At 47.7% G+C, this 22,215-nt stretch overlaps 1 protein-coding gene across 1 annotated transcript in view; it reads left to right on the plus strand.

Moving 5' to 3' along the window:
• The first annotated feature begins 2,355 nt into the window (after positions 1-2,355).
• The window catches only part of LOC134910698 (calpain-8-like), a 121,140-nt gene continuing 101,280 nt past the window's right edge, over positions 2,356-22,215 (plus strand). The window contains exon 1 of the mRNA XM_063919020.1: positions 2,356-2,592. Within this exon, the coding sequence (XP_063775090.1) occupies positions 2,356-2,592 (237 nt within the window). The remainder of the gene's footprint in view (positions 2,593-22,215) is intronic.

The raw sequence follows: 22,215 nt of genomic DNA on the forward strand, positions 1-22,215 counted from the left end.
CAGTGCTTAAGACCGACAGTTACAAAGGTCAACAGGTTCAAAATGTTGACAGAACAATGGTCGACTCACAAATGGCTGACACACTTTTTTGTTTTCTACATGCTTTCACATTCTTTTCTTGTTTTACTACCCACGTGGACTACAAATGGGAATAGTAACTTATGGCGAGTGCAGCCAGCCACCGTGCCCAAAGTGTGGCAAGCTAAGAAAGCCCACAAGGGTACATGTTTCCACTGATTGCCGTCACATATGCTGAAACTTGTGTCGACAATTGTCATGTTGACCTTTTGACCCTGTCAACCTTTTATACCTATCGACCTTACCCACTGTCTACTTTAGCGGTTGACCTTTTGACCCTATCAACCCAATGCACGTCGACCATAAGGGGTCAACCCAATGACTGTCTACCTAGATACTGTAGATCTTCTATAGCACACACCTGGCAGATACACACAGAGGATGTGCCCTGGGATTGCGGTCATTAGGTTGACATGTCCGCGGACATCAAGTTTTTCACAATTTTTTTAATTTTTGGACCTTTTTCATACTTAACGAGCCACGTGGACTACAATTGGGAACGGTAACCTGTGCCGAGCGCAGCGGTAGCGGAGTGAGGCACCTTGCCCGAAGCGAGGGGACGCGGTGCACTAATAGGGGTTCCCCGCAGAGCCGGCCCTAACCAATATGATGCCCTAGGCAAGATTATGGCTGGTGCCCCCTAGCACCACCGCTGGTTCCGCCTCTGACCTTGCATCTCTTTCCCAGCACCATCACCCCTCACCCATAGCAGTCCTTGTACCCCCTATATTTTAAATAGGAACAGTTCGCACATTTGACGCACAGCCCAAAAAGGGGCATCTTCTTGCTGGGAAGGGGCATGGCCACACAATAGTAACCCCAATTCCAATTACGCCACACAGTACTGCAACTTTATTCACATTTATCTTGCGATAGTGTCCCTAATTCACATTACATCACACAGTAGTATCACTTTACCTTATAAACGTTACTCCTCACAGTAGAGCCCCTTATTCACATTACATCACACTGAATTGCTCCACATTCACATTACACCACACCCTATTGCTCTTTATTCACATTAGACGACACAGTAGTGCCCTTTCTATATGCAACGCCACATAATAGAGCACCTTATACACATAATGCCACACATTAGTAATGCATTTAGACACAATTCCACACAGTAATGCCCCTTACACATATGAAACACATTAATGTCCTTATAAACATAATGCACCTTACACATTATGACAACCTTTATTAATGCCCTTTTACACATAATGTCCCTTACACATATGCCGCACATTAATGCCCTTATACACATAATGACACACATAGTGCACCCTACACATTTGCTGCACATTATTAGTGCCCCTATACACATGACACACATACAGTAGTACCCTGTTACACATATGCCGCACATTATTAATGCCCTTATACACATAATGACACATATAGTGGCCCTTTACACATATGTTGCACATTATTAATGCCCTTATACACATAAGGACACACAGTGCCCCTTACACATATGTTGCACATTATTAATGCCCTTATACACATAATGACACACATAGTGCCCCTTACACACATGTTGCACATTATTAATGCATTTTTACATGACACACATAATGCTCCTTACACATATTCCGAAAACTACTGCACAACCAACCCACTCACATGCATACAGCACTCACACTTCCACTAACACTGTGACCTCTGCCTCTGCTTGGATACAGATGTGTCCTCATAAATCTTGCCTCAATGCTAACGTCTGGCACCTTTTTTTTTTGATGAAAATGCATCTTATTTGCATTGCTATGTGGCTAGGCAGCTTCTGCTGATTAAACTGATATGCAGCATGCCAATATACTGTGTGAGACTGTGGCTGTATCTGCATATGAAATGCTACATACAGAATATAGGCATGCTCCATATCATTTTAATCAGCAGAAGCTGATTCGTACAGTGACGGGGAACCAGTGCCTATGCCTATGGCCGGCTCTGGTTCCCCGTCACTGTACGAAGAAAACAACATCAAAAACATTAAAACGGTAAAAAAAAACTCATGCCGACCTTTTGACCATGTCTACCTAATGAACCACACCTGTGCCACGCAGGGTGATAAGGGAATGATTAGTGACACGCCCAGTGAGTGACAGACAGCTTTCTCAGTGACATCCTCCTCACACCTTCCAGTCACTGCTGTACATCTCCCCTTGTCACCTCCTCCCTTCTATCCTCAGGGCGGCCTCTCCTACATCTGTATCACTATATATAGAGCATCTTTCCCGTGTCACCCTCTACTCCTGCAGACAGCACAGCAGCACTATGGCCAGCATTGCCGCTACCCTAGCCAAGGACAAGAGCGCAGCCCTGGGTGTTGGATCCAATAAGAACCCAGTAAAGTATTTAAACCAGGACTATGAAGAGCTAAGGGCACGGTGCTTGGCATCTGGAACTTTATTCGAAGACCCAACCTTCCCTGCCCGCCAGCCATCGCTGGGGGTCAATGATCTGGGTCCGAAATCAGACCAAGTGCAAGGACTTGTGTGGAAAAGACCCGCGGTAAGGCTGCATTTATTATTTCAGAAACGAATAATAATTATAATACAAAAATAATATTTCAGACACTAAGGGGGTCATTCCGAGTTGATCGCTCGCTAGCAGTTTTTAGCAGCCACGAAAACGCATTGTCGCCGCCCACTGGGGAGTGTATTTTCGCTTTGCAGAAGTGCGAATGCCTGTGCAGCAGAGCGCCTGCAAAAATATTTTGTGAAAAACAAGACCATCCCTGAACTTACTCTTCGTGTGCGTTGATTCTAACGTTGGAGGGTTGGCTTTTGATGTCACATACTCGCCCAGCCACGCCTGCATTGTCCCTGGCATGCCTGCGTTTTCCCTGGCACGCCTGCATTTTTCCAAACACTCCCTGAAAATGGTCAGTTGCCACCCAGAAACGCCCCCTTCCTGTCAATCTTCTTGCGGCCGCCAGTGCGAATGTAAACGTCGCTAGAACCTGTGCAAAACCACAATTCTCTTTGTACCCGTATGTCGCGCGTGCGCATTGCGGTGCATACGCATGCGCAGAAATCCTGATTTTTAGCCTGATCGCTGAGCTGCGAACAACGGCAGCTAGCGATCAACTCGGAATTACCCCCTAAGTACATTAACAATTTTAATAATATACTAGGCAGCTGCTAGTAACTGTAACTGAGCTGTAAAATATATACAGATATTGCTAACTGTTGTGGATTATGCTGTGGAGCAGTGTACTATGTGCTGTGTGTAAGCAGTGTACTATGTGCTGTGTGGAAGCAGTGTACTGTGTACTGTGTATACGCAGTGTACTATGTGCTGTGTGGAAGCAGTGTACTGTGTACTGTGTGTTAGCAGTGTACTATGTGCTGTGTGGAAGCAGTGTACTGTGTACTGTGTGTTAGTAGTGTACTATGTGCTGTGTGGAGGCAGTGTACTGTGTACTGTGTATACGCAGTGTACTATGTGCTGTGTGGAAGCAGTGTACTGTGTACTGTGTGTTAGTAGTGTACTATGTGCTGTGTGGAGGCAGTGTACTGTGTACTGTGTGTTAGCAGTGTACTATGTGCTGTGTGGAAGCAGTGTACTGTGTACTGTGTGTTAGTAGTGTACTATGTGCTGTGTGGAGGCAGTGTACTGTGTACTGTGTGTTAGCAGTGTACTATGTGCTGTGTGGAAGCAGTGTACTGTGTACTGTGTGTTAACAGTGTACTATGTGCTGTGTGGAAGCAGTGTACTGTGTACTGTGTGTTAGCAGTGTACTATGTGCTGTGTGGAAGCAGTGTACTGTGTACTGTGTGTTAGCAGTGTACTATGTGCTGTGTGGAAGCAGTGTACTGTGTACTGTGTGTTAGCAGTGTACTATGTGCTGTGTGGAAGCAGTGTACTGTGTACTGTGTGTTAGCAGTGTAGTATGGGGGCCATTCCGAGTTGATCGCTAGCAGCCGTTGTTCGCAGCGCAGCCATCAGGCTAAAAATCGGCATTTCTGCGCATGCGTATGCACCGCAATGCGCACGCGCGACGTACACGTCGCACAGGTTCTAGCGACGATTCCATTTGCACTGGAGGGCGCAAGAAGATTGACATGAAGTGGGCGTTTCTGGGTGGCAACTGACCGTTTTCAGGGAGTGTTTGGAAAAACGCAGGTGTGTCTGAAGAAACGCAGGCGTGGCTGGGCATTCGCTGGACGGGGGTCTGACGTCAAATCCGGACACAAATAGGCTGAAGTGATCACAAGCGCTGAGTAGGTTCAGAGCTACGCAGAAACTGCACAAACTCTTTTTGCATAGCTCGGCTGCACATGCGTTCACACTTCTGCTAAGCTAAAATACACTCCCCAGTGGGCGGCGGCAAAGCGTTTGCACGGCTGCTAAAACTAGCTAACGAGCGATCAACTCGGAATGGCCCCCTATGTGCTGTGTGTAAGCAGTGTACTATGTGCTGTGTAGGAGCAGTGTACTAGGGGGGTCATTCCGACCCGTACGCACGCAGGGGTTTGTCGGTCTGCCAACGAAGAAAGTGGTCGCAGAGCCGACCGCAAGAAGATTGACAGACAGAAGGCGTTCCTGGGTGTCACCAGACCGTTGCCTGCCGTTTTCGGGGATTGGTGAAGAAAACGCAGGCGTGTCCAGGAGAACGGAGGGCGGATGTCTGACGTCAAAGTCGCCCCAGTGTAGAATTCCGAAACTGTTCCTGATAGAGTGTAATTTGCACCTTTTCTTGTCCTGGGTCTTCCTGTTCTTTGCCAAAACGGTGAAGATGGATTTATCACTGGTAACCGCTATTAGGTTCAAAACAGAGTAAAACCCACTTTGCTTTATTTGATTAATACTATCTTGCACAACTGAATGAAATAAACAAGAAATCCAAATAGTTTTATTGTTCAGCCACAGCAAGTCTCGGCTTCCCTTGAGAAAATAAATTGTTACTAGATTAAAGATAACATACTTACTAAAATAAATAAGGTCAGCTGAATACAGTTATTTCTTAGCATTTTAACTGGAAACAACATTACATGAATTGCGATACACCAGTAACTACAATTGTAGCGATATCATTTGCTATAGCAAATACTATTAAACTCCCTTTTATCAATTATACTATACAGTCTAGTTATGTTAAATGGCCATTACGGTGGTGCACATGGAGTCTCGATTTATCCGTAGCTTTAAGGGCAGCAAACAAAGAGTGTTGCTTCTTACTGTAGCGGGAGAAATAATCCTGCACAAACGCGCTGGAAATCTCTTTATCAAATGAGTAATATCAACTTTGTATTCCAAAGTGTGAATTGAGCCTAACGAAATTCCAGAAGAAACTGAATTCTGATGTAGAAGGGTTACTCTGCGGTGGCGTGGGGACACCGGTCGGCTATCAACAGCGACTAGTCTAGCGGAACTGTGTTTTCCTGTACTCGGCTATTCTTCTGGAGACGAAACTAATAACCAGACATAGAACAATTTTATCCTATTTAGCTTGCGGTAACTTGCATGAGGTAGTTTGCTGAAATGGAGCTAGGCAATGTCCTGTTTCAATATACTATGGGAAGTGTGTCCGCACTTTCTGTTCACTCCAATCCCTCAGCTTTGTAACCGAATAATCTCTTATACTTTAGCCGACAGTTTCTACTTATCACTTCCCAATTTACTGGCGGGCACAGCTAAATTGACTATTATCTTATCAATTGCCACTGTGTTATGACGGGGTTGTAATGTCCTCACCTCTGGTCACACTGTTCTTCTAACGTAGATGCACACATTACCTATATAGTTTTTAAGAGTTAATACTCAATGTTGCATAAAAGAAAATCACTGACTCTCCTTCTCGCTGGTGCTATATAACTGCTGAAAGTTGTTAATTGTAAGTGTGTGGTGCTATCACAGTTCACTTTATCCACACTTAATATATAATTTGACAGCGCTTCTCAGCTATGTCCTACACTCTCTCTGCCTTCATATATTAACAGGGTACATTAGCCTTATCAGTCACTGGGCCATATTTCACTATAATTTCGTCTCATTCCAGCCTAAGCAAAGCTAAGTGTCCTCTATAGCTGGCAGGGCTTAGTGTAGTATATCAGACCGTTTACACCCTTACACTTCCATGCTTTAGCTGTACCGCTGCGAGGTGCGTCTCTGACTTCTCCCCAGATGGTTGTCACCCTGGCTGTTCGAGTCTCGGCACTGGAACACTGCCTTTAGAGGGGAGGGGATGTTGCTGGCGGCTGGGTTGCTATGGCGCCACTACCTCTGCCGCATCTGATTCCCTGAGCTCTTTGCCGGGTCCCGCCAGCCACTTGCAACCGCCACTATACCGCTACAGCTGGTTTCTCACCTCAGCAGCACCTCCGCACTATCTCCTCCCGGGGCGACTGGACAGCATGGCAAGTATGTCCCTTCGGCGGCCGCTTAACACACTCTCCTCTTGATAGCCACAGGGGTTAGTCTGGAATCGGGTAAAACCGAGTGCTCTCTGTTCCTCACGATTTCCTCCGTTTTCCCGCACTTAGGAGCCAGTCTGTGCTGTCGTGCTGCCCACCACCACTCACGTGCAGGTACCTCAGGCTACTCTCTAACGGTCCAATGGATCACCCCTTTTATCACCTATTCCAGGGGTCCCCGGATGTGTCCCGCTACTGGCACGTTACCAGTCCATTGACTCTCTCCCTGGGCACGAGAAAGATCCCATTGTCATGCGCCCAATGTGTCGAATGGCGCTACCAGTCAGTCGGCGATAGCCACCTGCACGCTATTATACATTAAAGTTTATTTTCTTGTCTTACACAAATATATATATACGTCACTAGTTAAGTCAGCAATATCTCCAGATTACCAAATAAACGTGCTATAAGACACAGGGTATTACACCAGCATCGCAGAGATCGTTGCACAGGTTATGTCCAGGGCTAGTCTTGTTCTGCTTGACATTTTTTTTAGCTTAGCAGGACTGCACAAGTGATCGCAGCACTGCTAAGCTAAAATACACTCCCCCATAGGCGTGGACTAGTTGATCGCAGCAGCAGCAAAAAGTTGCTGGCTGCGATCAACTCGGAATGACCACCTATGTGCTGTGTGTAAGCAGTGTACAATGGGGGTCATTCTGAGATGATCGTAGCTGTGCTAAATTTAGCACAGCTACGATCATTCACACTGACATGCGGGGGGATGCCCACATGTCAGTGCAGCCCCCCCCCCCCCCCCGCAGGAGGGCAAAGGCATCGCACAGCAGCGATGCCTTTGCACTTCACAAGTAGCACCCGACCAGCGCAGCTTTAGTGTGATGGCCGGGAGCTACTCATCGCTCCCCGGCCCGCAGCGGCTGCGTGTGACATCACGCAGTCACTGCAGCCCACCCCCCGTTCGGTCCGGCCACGCCTGCGTTGGCCGGACCTTGCCCACGAAACGGCGGCCAAACGCAGCCTTTCCGCCCCCCCTGCCCAGCGACCACCTCTGCCTGTCAATCAGGCACAGGCGATTGTAGCGGGCCGCCGGCGCAGTTCTGACCCGATCGCACCGCTGCATTAAACTGCAGCATGCGATCGGGTCAGAATGACCCCCTATATGCTGTGTGTAAGCAGTGTACTATGTGACGTGTATGAGCAGTGTACTATAGGGGTCATTCCGAGTTGATCGTAGCTGTTCTAAATTTAGCACAGCTATGATCATGTTCCCAGACAAGCGGGGAGACGCCCAGCACAGGGCTAGCCCGCCCGCATGTCTGTCCGACCCCCCTGCACAAGTACAAAAGCATCGCATAGCGGCTATGCTTTTGTACTTCTCGAGTAACTCCCGGCCAGTGCTGCTGCGGCTGACTGGGAGTTGCTCGACGCTGCCCCTGGTCGCAGGGCCGGTGCCTCAGTGCTCCGGCACATGCTGGATGGCCGAAGGCGCGGCCGGACAGCTGGCGGGGCGGGCCGCGGTGGCTGCGTGACATCACACACAGCCGCTGCGACCCAGGCAGCGAAGAGGTTCTCCCAGCCAGCCGCACAGCTACGATCAACTCAGAATGACCCCCTATGTGCTCTGTATAAGCAGTGTACTATGGGGGTCATTCCGAACCATTCGCACGCATCGGTTTATCGCTGCAGTGCGAACGGGTGTGGAATGTGCATGCGCGTCGGCCGCAGTGCGTGTCTTGAGAAGAAAGCGGTCGCAGAGCGGACCGTAAAGAAGATGGACAGGAAGAAGGCAGATCTGGGCGTCTCCACAGCGTTTGCAGCCGTTTTCAGGGAGTGGATTGGAAAAGGCAGGCGTGTCCAGAACAACGGAGGGCGGATGTCTGACGTCAGAGGCAGCTTCAGCACCGCAGGGATCATCGCACAGGGTAAGTATGTCCAGGGCTAGTCTACTTGTGCTTGAGATTTTTTTAGCTTAGCAGGGCTGCACAAGCGATCGCACCCCTGCTAAGCTAAAATACACTCCCCCATAGGCGTGGACTATTTGATCGCAGCAGCAGCAGCAAAAAGTTGCTGGCTGCGATCAACGCGGAATGACCACCTACCTATGTGCTATGTGTAAGCAGTGTACTTTGGGGGTCATTCCGAGATGATCGCTAGTTGCTATTGTTCGCAGTGCAGCGATCAGGCTAAAAATCGGCATTTCTGCGCATGCGTATGCTGCGCAATGTGCACGCGCGACGTACAGGTACAAAGCCCGTTGTGGTTGTGCACAGGTTCTAGCGAAGTTTTCATTGGCAATGACGGCCGCAAGAAGATTGACAGAAAAGGGGCGTTTCTGGGTGTCAACTGACCGTTTTCAGGGAGGGTTTGCAAAAACGCAGGCGTGTCTGAAAAAACGCAGGTGTGGCTGGGCGTTCGCTGGGCGGATGTATGACGTCAAATCCGGACACAAATAGGCTGAAGTGATCGCAAGCGCTGAGTAGATTCAGAGCTACTCAGAAACTGCACAAACTGTGTTTGCAGAGCTCGGCTGCACATGCGTTCGCACTTCTGCTAAGCTAAAATACACTCCCCAGTGGGCAACGGCATAGCGCTTGCATGGCTGCTAAAACTAGCAAGCGAGCGATCAACTCGGAATGACCCCCTATGTGCTGTGTGTAAGCAGTGTACTATGGGGGGTCATTCCGAGTTGTTCACTAGCAGAAAATGTTCGCAGCGCAGCAATGATGTAAAAAAAACGGCACTTCTGCGCATGCGTATGTGGCGCAATGCGCACGTGCGACGTACTTTCACAACGGCCGACGTAGTTTCACACAAGGTCTAGCAAAGCTTTTCAGTCGCACTGCTGGCCGCAGAGTGATTGACAGGAAGAGGGCGTTTCTGGGTGTCAACTGACTATTTTCAGGGAGTGTTCGAAAAAACGTAGGCGTGCCAGGAAAAACGCAGGCGTGGCTGGGCAAACGCAGGGCGTGTTCGTGACGTCAAAACAGGAACTGAACAGTCTGAAGTCATCGCAAGCGCTGAGTAGGTCTCTGAAGCTACTCTGAAACTGCACAAAATAATTTGGTAGTCGCTCTGCGATCCTTTCGTTCGCACTTCTGCTAAGCTAAAATACACTCCCAGTGGGCGGCGGCAAAAAACAGCTAGCGAGCGATCAACTCGGAATGACCCCCCTTGTGCTGTGTATAAGCAGTGTACTATGGGCTGTGTGTAAGCAGTGTGTAAGCAGTGTACTATGGGGGTCATTCCGAGTTGTTCGCTCGTTGCTGATTTTCGCTATGCTGCGATTTGTTGCTAAATGCGCATGCGCAAGGCACGCAGGGCGCATGCGCTTAGTTATTTAACTAAAAACTAAAGCCCTCATTCCGAGTTGTTCGCTCGCTAGCTGCTTTTAGCAGCATTGCAAACGCTAAGCCGCCGCCCTCTGGGAGTGTATCTTAGCATAGCAGAATAGCGAACGAAAGATTAGCAGAACTGCTACTAAATAATTCTTTGCAGTTTCTGAGTAGCTCCAGACCTACTCCTTGATTACGATCAGCTCAGTCCGTTAAGTTCCTGGTTTGACGTCACAAACACGCCCTGCGTTCGGCCAGCCACTCCCCCGTTTCTACAGACACTCCCGCGTTTTTCCCTGAACACGCCTGCGTTTTTTAGCACACTCCCGGAAAACGCTCAGTTACCTCCCAGAAACGCCCCTTTCCTGTCAATCATTCACCGATCAGCAGTGCGACTGAAAAGCGCCGCAGGATCCACAGCAAATCTACTAAGTTTTTAGTTAAATAACTAAGCGCATGCGCCCTGCGTGCCTTGCGCATGCACATTTAGCAACAAATCGCAGCACAGCGAAAATCGGCAACGAGCGAACAACTCGGAATGACCCCCAATGTGCTGTGTATAAGCAGTACACTACATACCACCCAACTGTCCCGATTTTCGCGGGACAGACCAGTTTTTTTGGGACTGTCCCGCTGTCCCACTCCCGGGCAGCAGTGTCCAGCGGGGAGGGGGGTCAGTTGGAGGCTCTGTCACTGCTGGTCTGCTTAGCAGAGCAGCGGTGAATAAACGCTGTGCGCACAGTGTCTATTTACAGGTGACAGAGGGAGAGGGGGCATGCCAGCAGCTCACAGAGTGCTGGGCATGCCCCCTCAGTGATGAAAATGAGGGCGTGGCTCGCGATTGCGGGTCCTCCGCAAAGCCACACCCCCTTTTCGGTAGGCCACGCCCCTTTGGCGGTTGGAGGGTGGATGTCTGACATCAATTCCGGGACCATCAACGCTGGATTGCATAGCAGGGCTGCACAAGCGATTGCAGGCTTGCTATGCTAAAATACACTCCCCCATAGGCGACGTCAGGCTGATCGCACGAGCAGCAAAAAGTTGCTAAGTCCGATCAATTTGGAATGACCCCCTATATGCTGTGTGTAATCATTGTACTATGGGGGTCATTCCGAGTTGATCGCTCGCTAGCAGTTTTTAGCAGTCGTGCAAACGCTAAGCCGCCTCCCACTGGGAGTGTATTTTAGCTTAGCAGAAGTGCGAACGAAAGGATCGCAGAGCAGCTACAAAAAAAAATTGTGCAGTGTCAGTTTTTGCTTCATCGCTGCACAGCGAACAATTTCAGCTAGCGATCAACTCGGAATGACCCCCTATGTGCTGTGTGTAAGCAGTGTACTGTGGGGGTCATTCCGAGTTGTTCGCTCGTTGCCGATTTTCGCAACGGAGCGATTAAGGCAAAAATGCGCATGGTTCGCAGTGCGCATGCGCTAAGTATTTTAACACAAAACTTAATAGATTTACTCACGCCCGAACGAAGATTTTTCCTCGTTGAAGTGACCGTAGTGTGATTGACAGGAAGTGGGTGTTTCTGGGCGGAAACTGGCCGTTTTCTGGGAGAGTGCGGAAAAACGCAGGCGTGCCAGGGAAAAACGCGGGAGTGTCTGGAGAAAGGGGGGAGTGGCTGGCCGGACGCTGGGCGTGTGTGTGATGTCAAACCAGGAACGAAACTGACTGAACTGATCGCTATTTGTGAGTAAGTCTCGAGCTACACAGAAACTGCTAATAAATTTATTTTCGCTATTCTGCAAATCTTTCGTTCGCAATTCTGCTAAGCTAAGATTCACTCCCAGAGGGCGGCGGCCTAGCGTGTGCAATGCTGCTAAAAGCAGCTAGCGAGCGAACAACTCGGAATCACCCCCTATGTGCCGTGTATAAGCAGTGTACTGTGTGCTGTGTGTAAGCAGTGTACTGTGTGCTGTGTGTAAGCAGTGTACTGTGCGCTGTGTGTAAGCAGTGTACTGTGTGCTGTGTATAAGCAGTGTACTATGTGCCGTGTATAAGCAGTGTACTGTGTGCTGTGTGTAAGCAGTGTACTGTGTGCTGTGTGTAAGCAGTGTACTGTGTGCTGTGTGTAAGCAGTGTACTGTGTGCTGTGTGTAAGCAGTGTACTATGTGCTGTGTGTAAGCAGTGTACTATGTGCTGTGTATAAGCAGTGTACCGTGTGCTGTGTGTAAGCAGTGTACTATGTGCCGTGTATAAGCAGTGTACTGTGTGCTGTGTGTAAGCAGTGTACTGTGTGCTGTGTGTAAGCAGTGTACTGTGTGCTGTGTGTAAGCAGTGTACTGTGTGCTGTGTGTAAGCAGTGTACTATGTGCTGTGTGTAAGCAGTGTACTATGTGCTGTGTATAAGCAGTGTACTGTGTGCTGTGTGTAAGCAGTGTACTATGTGCTGTGTGTAAGCAGTGTACTGTGTGTAAGCAGTGTACTATGTGCCGTGTATAAGCAGTGTACTGTGTGCTGTGTGTAAGCAGTGTACTGTGTGCTATGTGTAAGCAGTGTACTGTGTGCTGTGTGTAAGCAGTGTACTATGTGCTGTGTATAAGCAGTGTACTGTGTGCTGTGTGTAAGCAGTGTACTATGTGCCGTGTATAAGCAGTGTACTGTGTGCTGTGTGTAAGCAGTGTACTGTGTGCTGTGTGTAAGCAGTGTACTATGTGCTGTGTGTAAGCAGTGTACTATGTGCTGTGTATAAGCAGTGTACTGTGTGCTGTGTGTAAGCAGTGTACTATGTGCCGTGTATAAGCAGTGTACTGTGTGCTGTGTGTAAGCAGTGTACTGTGTGCTGTGTATAAGCAGTGTACTATGTGCCGTGTATAAGCAGTGTACTGTGTGCTGTGTGTAAGCAGTGTACTGTGTGCTGTGTGTAAGCAGTGTACTATGTGCCGTGTATAAGCAGTGTACTATGGGCTGTGTGTAAGCAGTGTACTATGTGCTGTGTGTAAGCATTGTACTATGTGCTGTGTGTAAGCAGTATACTATGTGCTGTGTATAAGCAATGTACTATGGGGGTCATTCCGAGTTGTTCGCACGTAGCAACTTTTTGCTGCCCATGTGATCAGATAGACGCCGCCTATGGGGCAGTGTATTTTTGCATAGCAAGGCTGCGATTGTTTGTGCAGCCCTGCTATGCAAAAAAAGTTTTGTGCAGAACAAGACCAAGTTTTTTTTTTAGGTTTTTAGTTTTTTTTTTAGGGTTTTAGGGTTACTTACCCTATGTGATAAATCCAGCATTGATGGTCCCGGAATTGACGTCAGACATCCGCCCTCCAAACGCCTGGACACGCCTGCGTTCGCCGCACCACTCTCAGAAAACGGTCAGTTGACGCCCCGGAACGCCTTCCCCCTGTCAATCTTCTTGTGATCGCGGAAGTGATCGCTTTCTTCGTTCTTCTTGTTGTTGCCCAGCGACCGCTGTTGCCTGGCAACGACGCGCCTGTGTATTGTGGCCACTGCGAATGGTCAGAACCGACCCGTTCGCACCGCTGCAAAAAACAGCAGCATACGAACGGGTCGCAATGACCCCCTATGTGCTGTGTATAAGCAGTATACTATGTGCTGTGTGTAAGCAGTGTACTGTGTGCTGTGAGTAAGCATTGTACTATGTGCTGTGTGTAAGCAGTGTACTATGTGCTGTGTGTAAGCAGTGTACTATGTGCTGTGTGTAAGCAGTGTACTGTGCTGTGTGTAAGCAGTGTACTATGTGCTGTGAGTAAGCAATGTACTATGTGCTGTGTGTAAGCAGTGTACTATGTGCTGTGTATACGCAGTGTACTGTGTGCTGTGAGTAAGCATTGTACTATGTGCTGTGTGTAAGCAGTATACTATGTGCTGTGTGTAAGCAGTGTACTATGTGCTGAGTGTAAGCAGTGTACTATGTGCTGTGTGTAAGCAGTGTACTATGCGCTGTGTGTAAGCAGTGTACTATGTGCTGTGTGTAAGCAGTGTACTATGTGCTGTGTGTAAGCAGTGTACTATGTGCTGTGTGTAAGCAGTGTACTATGTGCTGTGTGTAAGCAGTGTACTATGTGTGCTGTGTGTAAGCAGTATTCTATGTGCTGTGTGTAAGTAGTATACTATGTGCTGTGTGTAAGCAGTGTACTATGTGCTGTGTGTAAGCAGTGTACTATGTGCTGTGTGTAAGCAGTGTACTATGTGCTGTGTGTAAGCAGTGTACTATGTGCTGTGTGTAAGCAGTGTACTATGTGCTGTGTGTAAGCAGTGTACTATGTGCTGTGTGTAAGCAGTGTACTATGTGCTGTGTGTAAGCAGTATACTATGTGCTGTGTGTAAGCAGTGTACTGTGTGCTGTGAGTAAGCATTGTACTATGTGCTGTGTGTAAGCAGTATACTATGTGCTGTGTGTAAGCAGTGTACTATGTGCTGTGTGTAAGCAGTGTACTATGTGCTGTGTGTAAGCAGTGTACTGTGTGCTGTGAGTAAGCATTGTACTATGTGCTGTGTGTAAGCAGTATACTATGTGCTGTGTGTAAGCAGTGTACTATGTGCTGTGTGTAAGCAGTGTACTATGTGCTGTGTGTAAGCAGTGTACTATGTGCTGTGTGTAAGCAGTGTACTATGTGCTGTGTGTAAGCAGTATACTATGTGCTGTGTGTAAGCAGTGTACTGTGTGCTGTGAGTAAGCATTGTACTATGTGCTGTGTGTAAGCAGTGTACTGTGTGCTGTGAGTAAGCAGTGTACTATGTGCTGTGTGTAAGCAGTGTACTATGTGCTGTGTGTAAGCAGTATACTATGTGCTGTGTGTAAGCAGTGTACTGTGTGCTGTGAGTAAGCATTGTACTATGTGCTGTGTGTAAGCAGTGTACTGTGTGCTGTGAGTAAGCAGTGTACTATGTGCTGTGTGTAAGCAGTGTACTATGTGCTGTGTGTAAGCAGTGTACTATGTGCTGTGTGTAAGCAGTGTACTATGTGCTGTGTGTAAGCAGTATACTATGTGCTGTGTGTAAGCAGTATACTATGTGCTGTGTGTAAGCAGTGTACTGTGTGCTGTGAGTAAGCATTGTACTATGTGCTGTGTGTGACACTCTGAACTAGACCCCCTAATTTCCCTAATGAGCCACTGGTACACCTAGCCAGCCCAATGATGCTGAAGGGGTTAACACCCCTCCTCACCTGATGACGTCAGCAGCACCACGGCAGGAATTCTATGGACACTAGGACCCTGAGTGCCCCTGCAGTGCTGACCAGAGCGGGAAGGCTGGGAGAGCATTGATTAGCTGTGGCAGAGCGGGAGTGAAGGAAGCTGGGTTCGTGCCAGTGTGTGTGGTGAGGTGACGCGCTGTGGAGAGCGGAGCCGCCGCTGACGAGACCGCCGCGAGGAGACGCGCTGGGGAGAAGTGGGGCCGCCACTGAGTAGACCACTGTGAGGAGCTTGTCGGTGAAGAAGAGACCCACTGATGAGAGTTGTGAGGGCCGCCAGCCACAGCCGTAACCCAAGCTGGGACCCGTCAGTTTGTCCACCACTGTGAGAAGCCGCCACTGGGGAAAGAGCTGTGCAGTGGGAGAGAGAGTGTGCTGTGAGAGCCACCAGCCGCTGCTGTGACGCCAGTTTGCCAAGTTCTGAGAGGAGCCGCTGGGAGAGGTCTCAGGTGATAGTGGGGAGTGGGTGAGGCCGCTGATAGCAGGTACCTACCTCTGATTCACAGACTCTCCAGCTAGGAACCCAGCGTAAACCAGCTCCGCATACACATCTGAATAGGGGTCAGATGAGAGAGAGAGAGAGAGAGAGAGAGAGACGCTCTTCCCTTTACTTGGCAGACACAGCTATTAAGAATACCGGACAGTATCAAATATTGTACCGTTCAACAGGGGAGCCCACTTAATGCACAGCACAAACCCTTTTGGTTATAAGTTACCTCAGGAAAGGCGGGAACCAGATAGCAAAAGAAACTCTAGACTGCCTTAGGGATATTAACCCACGACAGTGTGTCAGGCAAACGAGGACCTCCTGTGCACTTCAGACACTCCACAGCTCATCTCTGTCAGTGTTATTACACCATGCCTGCCATCTGCTTGCACCTTTCATGTAATGCTGAACTGTACTGCTAGCACAACCTAGCTATTCTGAGCATCAGGTACTAATATAGACTAGGGATGAGCGGGTTCGGTTCTCAGACAACCGAACCGTACCGAACTTCACCATTCGAGTCCGGATCCGAGCCAGGCTCGGGTTTTCCCGCCTGACTCAGAAACCAGAACGAGGCAAAACGTCATCATCCCGCTGTCGGATTCTCACGGGGTTTGGATTTCATATAAGGAGCTGCGCGTCCCCGCCATTTTCACTCCGGCATTGGAGAGTGTAGAGAGAGGACGAGTCTCCATTCTCTCAGGGTCCGTGTTTTGTGCTGAATCTGTCCAGTCACAGTGGTTGTGTCCTCTGCTGCCATATGTCCAGTGCTGTCCAGTAGTGCTGTGTTGTGCTGCATCAGTTCAGTGGTGGTGTGTTGTGCTGCATCAGTTCAGTGGTGGTGTCCTCTGCTGTCATATGTTCAGTGCTGCTGTATAACAAGTCCCTTACAGTGTTGCTGTGTTGGGCTGCATCAGACCAGTGGTAGTGTCCTGGCCATCAGCCATTCCAGTGACCAGGCAGTCACAGTGGTATACGCTGCTGCTATATTTCCACTGCTGCCCTATAATAATAATAATAATAATAACAACAACAACAACAACAACAACAACAACAACAACAACAACAACAACAACAACAACAACAACAACAACAACAACAACAAGTCCTTACAGTGTTGCTGTGTTGTGCTGCATCAGACCAGTGGTAGTGTCCTGGCCATCAGCCATCAGTCATTCCTGTGCCGCATATTGTGTTATATAACTCCAAAAATATAATGGAGAACAAAAATTTGGAGGATAAAATAGTAAAAGATCAAGAACCACTTCCTCCTAGTGCTGAAGCTGCTGCCACTAGCCATGACATAGAGCATGGGTCTTCAACCTGTGGCCCTCCAGCGGCTGCGGAACTACACATCCCACCATGCCCTGCCACAGTTTTGCTATTAAGGCATGGTAAAACTGAGGCAGGGCATGCTGGGATGTGTAGTTCCGCAGCAGCTGGAGGGCCACAGGTTGAAGACCTATGACATAGAGGATGAAATGCCATCAACGTCGTCTGCCAAGGCTGGTGCCCAATGTGATAGTAGAGGCCATGTAAAATCCAAAAAGCCAAAGTTCATTAAAAAGACCCCAAAAAAGAAATTTAAATGGTCTGAGGAGAAACGTAAACTTGCCAATATACCATTTACGACACGGAGTGGCAAGGAACAGCTGAGGCCCTGGCCTATGTTCATGACTAGTGGTTCAGCTTCACATGACGATGGAAGCCCTCATAACTGAGGCCTTGACACTTATGTTGGTGTTAGACGAGCGTCCGGTATCCGCCATTAGTGCAGTGAGATTTAGACAATTGATGGAGGTATTGTGTCCCCGGTACCAAATCCCATCTAGATTCCACTTCACTAGGCAGGCGATAGCGAGATTTTGCCATTTAATTCCAGTGATTTTGCCATTTAATTCAAGTGATTTGGACGTATAATTCCAGTGATTTTGCCATTTAATTCATGTGATTTGGACATATAATTCCAGTGCTAATTGTTTGTGTCGCTTGGCTTAGTCATACAGCTACCTTATTGCACCTCTTCTACATCTTTGCATGAGGTGCTGTTTGGGGCCTAGTTTTTGAAAAGTGCCATCCTGCCTGACACTACAGTGCCACTCCTAGATGGGCCAGATGTTTGTGCCGCACACTTGTGTCGCTTGGCTTAGTCATACAGCACCCTCGGTGCACCTCTTTTTCTTCTTTGCATCATGTGCTCTTTGGGGACTAGTTTTTGAATAGTGCCATCTTGTCTGCAACTGCAGTGCCACTCCTAGATAAGCCAGGTGTTTGTGCCGCACACTTGTGTCGCTTAGCTTAGTCATACAGCCACCTCGGTGCAACTTTTAGGCCTAAAAACAATATTGTGAGGTGTGAGGTTTTCAGAATAGACTGGAAATGAGTGGAAATGAATGTTATTGAGGTTAATAATACCCCCAAATTTTGTGATTTTAGCTGGTTTTATGTTTTTTTCTAAAATCATCCAGATCCAAAACCAAGCCAAAACCAAAACACGAAAGTGGAATTAGAACCAAAACCAAAACACAAAAAGTGCCAGCCGCACATCTCTAATATAGACTGCAACTGCCAGCTGTGCTTAATCCATACTGCTTTGACTGGAAACTGTTTTAATTTTACTTGCACCCTCATTGAACGGGTTCCGGTATGAATGGTCGACCATGTTATGGTCGACAGTCATTAGGTCGACCACTATTGGTCGACATTGACATGGTCAACATGGACACATGGTCGACACATTAAAATGGTCGACACATGAAAGGTCGACACGTGAAAAGGTCGACATGAGTTTTTTTACTTTTTTGGTGTCGTTTTTTGCGTAAAGTGACGGGGAACGCCAATTAGTGCACCGCGTCCCCTCGCATGGCTCGCTTCGCTCGCCATGCTTCCGGCATGGTGCCTTTGCTCCGCTACCGCTTTGCTCGGCCCACATTACCATTCCAATCGTAGTCCGCGTGGATCGTAAAGTATGGAAAAGTTCCCCAAAAGAAAAAAAAAAAAGAAAAAACCTCATGTCGACCTTTTCACGTGTCGACCATTTTCATGTGTCGACAATTTTCATGTGTCGACCATGTGTCCATGTCGACCATGTCAATGTCGACCAATAGTGGTCGACCTAATGACTGTCAACCATAACATGGTCGACCATCTGAACGGATACCCATTGAACGCTATTGATGTCTGCATGCTATTGGTCCTGTGACCTAGTCATCTGCAAAGCTTACCTGGGCCGTTTGAGAGACCCTTACTACTATATGCCCTAGCTTAGGAGGGAGTATATACTGCATGCTGATGCTATTTTATAGACTTCCACCTGGTGGATGTGCAAGGACATCTCACGTAGCTAGCATACTGACTTTCCTGTGAGGAACTTTATTATCCCTATTTTAAATCTGCTTAATCTCCGCAGCTACTCCAGTGCTTGCATGCCATCTTCCGCATAGTAATTGAATTGTAAATGTGCTTTACTGGGTCTCTGTGACTAACTATTACAACCGGTTCTACACCCTATTAGTAGGACCACTCAGGATAACCCACTCTACTAGGGAACTTAAGGAGGACATTTACGAAGCAGTGATAAGAGCGGAGAAGTGAGCCAGTGGAGAAATTGACCATGAAAACCAATCAGCACTGTAGTAACATCTATAATTTGCATACTATAAAATGATACAGAGCTGCTGATTGGTTGGCTCACTTCTACACTCTTATCACTGCTTAGTACATGTCCCCCAAAGTGTCTTATCCTAGCTTGGGAAGTTGCATCTCTAACTGAAACAGATATTAGTTAGAAACTGACGGGTAGGGTCAGTGGCGTTACCCTGACACCTACTGGCCAATTTGGTTCATAACCTTTGAATATCATTTCACTGTCTATGTCAAAAATGGCGGTCATTAGGTCGACAAGAGTTAGGTCGATATACATTGGCCGACCACGATTGGTCAACATGCATTAGGTCGACGTGATCACTAGGTCAACGTGGTCATTAGGTCAACATGGAAAAAGGTCGACATGAGTTTTTCACATTTTTTTTTATTTATTTTTTTCCTTTTTCATACTTAACGATCCACGTGGACTACAATTGGGAACAGTAACCTGTTCCGAGCGCGGTGGTAGTGGAGTGAGGCACCTTGCCCGAAGCATGGCGAGCAAAGTGCACTAATTGGGGTTCCCCGTCACTTTTTGAAGAAAACGACACCAAAAAAAGTAAAAAAAAAACCTCCCGTCGACGTTTTTCCATGTCGACCTAACACATGTCAACCTAATGACCATGTCGACCTAGTGACCATGTTGACCTAATGCATGTCGACCAAACGTGGTCAACCCAGTGTATGTCGTCCTAATGAACCACACCCCTATGCCAGTTGTATGCTGAATTCTGCTATTGTACGGTAAAGGTGAATACTGTCCTAATCACTGCCAGTTACAGTTATAGCGCTGATCACTCTTCTTTCTTCCTGAATAATAAATCTTATGTCACCGTCCTAACGTGTGGTGACTTATATGTTGGGTCTTTTGGAGTTGGGGTTCCTCGCACCTCTGCCTAGGGTTCCAACTCTGAGATCCGCTCCAGGAAGTGATCCCGGGTGAAGAATCCAGGTAAATCCACCGACACCTGCACTGACAACAACACACCACCTATATTTACCTGTTACATGTGTAAGCAGTGTACTATGTGCTGTGTATCAGCAGTGTGCTGTGTGTAAGCAGTGTACTATTTGCTGTGTGTAAGCAGTGTACTATTTGCTGTGTGTAAGCAGTGTACTATGTGCTGTGTGTAAGCAGTGTGCTGTGTGTAAGCAGTGTACTGGGTGCTGTGGATAAGCAGTGTCCTGTGTGCTATGTGTAAGCAGTGTACTGTGTGCTGTGTGTAAGCAGTGTACTATGTGCTGTGTATAAGCAGTGTGCTGTGTGTAAGCAGTGTACTGTGTGCTGTGTGTAAGCAGTGTACTGTGGGCTGTGTGTAAGCAGTGTACTGTGGGCTGTGTGTAAGCAGTGTACTATGTGCTGTGTATAAGCAGTGTGCTGTGTGTAAGCAGTGTACTGTGTGCTGTGTGTAAGCAATATACTTTGTGCTGTGTATAAGCAGTGTGCTGTGTGTAAGCAGTGTACTGTGTGTATGCAGTGTACTATGTGCTGTGTATAAGCAGTGTGCTGTGTGTAAGCAGTGTACTGTGTGCTGTGTGTAAGCAGTGTACTGTGGGCTGTGTGTAAGCAGTATACTATGTGCTGTGTATAAGCAGTGTGCTGTGTGTAAGCAGTGTACTATGTGCTGTGTGTAAGCAGTGTACTATGTGCTGTGTATAAGCAGTGTGATGTGTGTAAGCAGTGTACTGTGTGCTGTGTGTAAGCAGTGTACTGTGGGCTGTGTGTAAGCAGTGTATTGTGGGCTGTGTGTAAGCAGTGTACTGTGTGCTGTGTGTAAGCAGCGTACTGTGTGCTGTGTATAAGCAGTGTACTGTGTGCTGTCTGTAAGCAGTGTACTGTGTGCTGTGTGTAAGCAGTGTACTGTGTGCTGTGTGTAAGCAGTGTACTGTGTGCTGTGTGTAAGCAGCGTACTGTGTGCTGTGTATAAGCAGTGTACTGTGTGCTGTGTATAAGCAGTGTCCTGTGTGCTGTGTGTAAGCAGTGTACTGTGTGCTGTGTCTAAGCAGTGTACTGTGTGCTGTGTGTAAGCAGTGTACTGTGTGCTGTGTGTAAGCAGTGTACTATGTGCTGTGTGTAAGCAGTGTACTGTGTGCTGTGTGTAAGCAGTGTACTATGGGCTGTGTGTAAGCAGTGTACTATGTGCTCTGTGTAAGCAGTGTACTATGTGTGCTGTGTGTAAGCAGTGTACTATTTGCTGTGTGTAAGCAGTGTACTGTGTGCTGTGTGTAAGCAGTGTACTATGTGCTATGTGTAAGCAGTTTACTATGTGTGCTGTGTGTAAGCAGTGTACTATTTGCTGTGTGTAAGCAGTGTACTGTGCTGTGTGTAAGCAGTGTACTATTTGCTGTGTGTAAGCAGTGTACTATGTGCTGTGTATAAGCAGTGTACTATGTGCTGAGTGTAAGCAGTGTACTGTGTGCTGTGTGTAAGCAGTGTACTATGTGCTGTGTATAAACAGTGTACTGTGTGCTGTGTATAAGCAGTGTACTGTGTGCTGTGTGTAAGCAGTGTACTGTGTGCTGTGTGTAAGCAGTGTACTGTGTGCTGTGTGTAAGCAGTGTACTATGTGCTGTGTGTAAGCCGTGTACTATGTGCTGTGTGTAAGCCGTGTACTATGGGCTGTGTGTAAGCAGTGTACTTTGTGCTGTGTGTAAGCAGTGTACTGTGTGCTGTGTGTAAGCAGTGTACTGTTTGTTGTGTGTAAGCAGTGTACTATGGGCTGTGTGTAAGCAATGTACTATGGGCTGTGTATAAGCAGTGTACTATGTGCTGTGTATATGCAGTGTACTATGTGCTGTGTATAAGCAGTGTACTGCGTGCTGTGTATAAGCAGTATACTGTGTGCTGTGTATAAGCAGTGTACTGTGTGCTGTGTATAAGCAGTGTACTGTGTGCTGTGTATAAGCAGTGTACTATGTGCTGTGTATAAGCAGTGTACTGCGTGCTGTGTGTAAGCAGTGTACTATGTGCTGTGTGTAAGCAGTGTACTATATGCTGTGTATAAGCAGTGTGCTGTGTGTAAGCAGTGTACTGTGTGCTGTGTGTAAGCAGTGTACTGTGGCTGTGTGTAAGCAGTGTACTGTAGGCTGTGTGTAAGCAGTGTACTATGTGCTGTGTATAAGCAGTGTAC

This window comes from Pseudophryne corroboree, chromosome 4, assembly GCF_028390025.1.
Source record: "Pseudophryne corroboree isolate aPseCor3 chromosome 4, aPseCor3.hap2, whole genome shotgun sequence".
Classification (NCBI taxonomy): Eukaryota; Metazoa; Chordata; class Amphibia; order Anura; family Myobatrachidae; genus Pseudophryne; species Pseudophryne corroboree.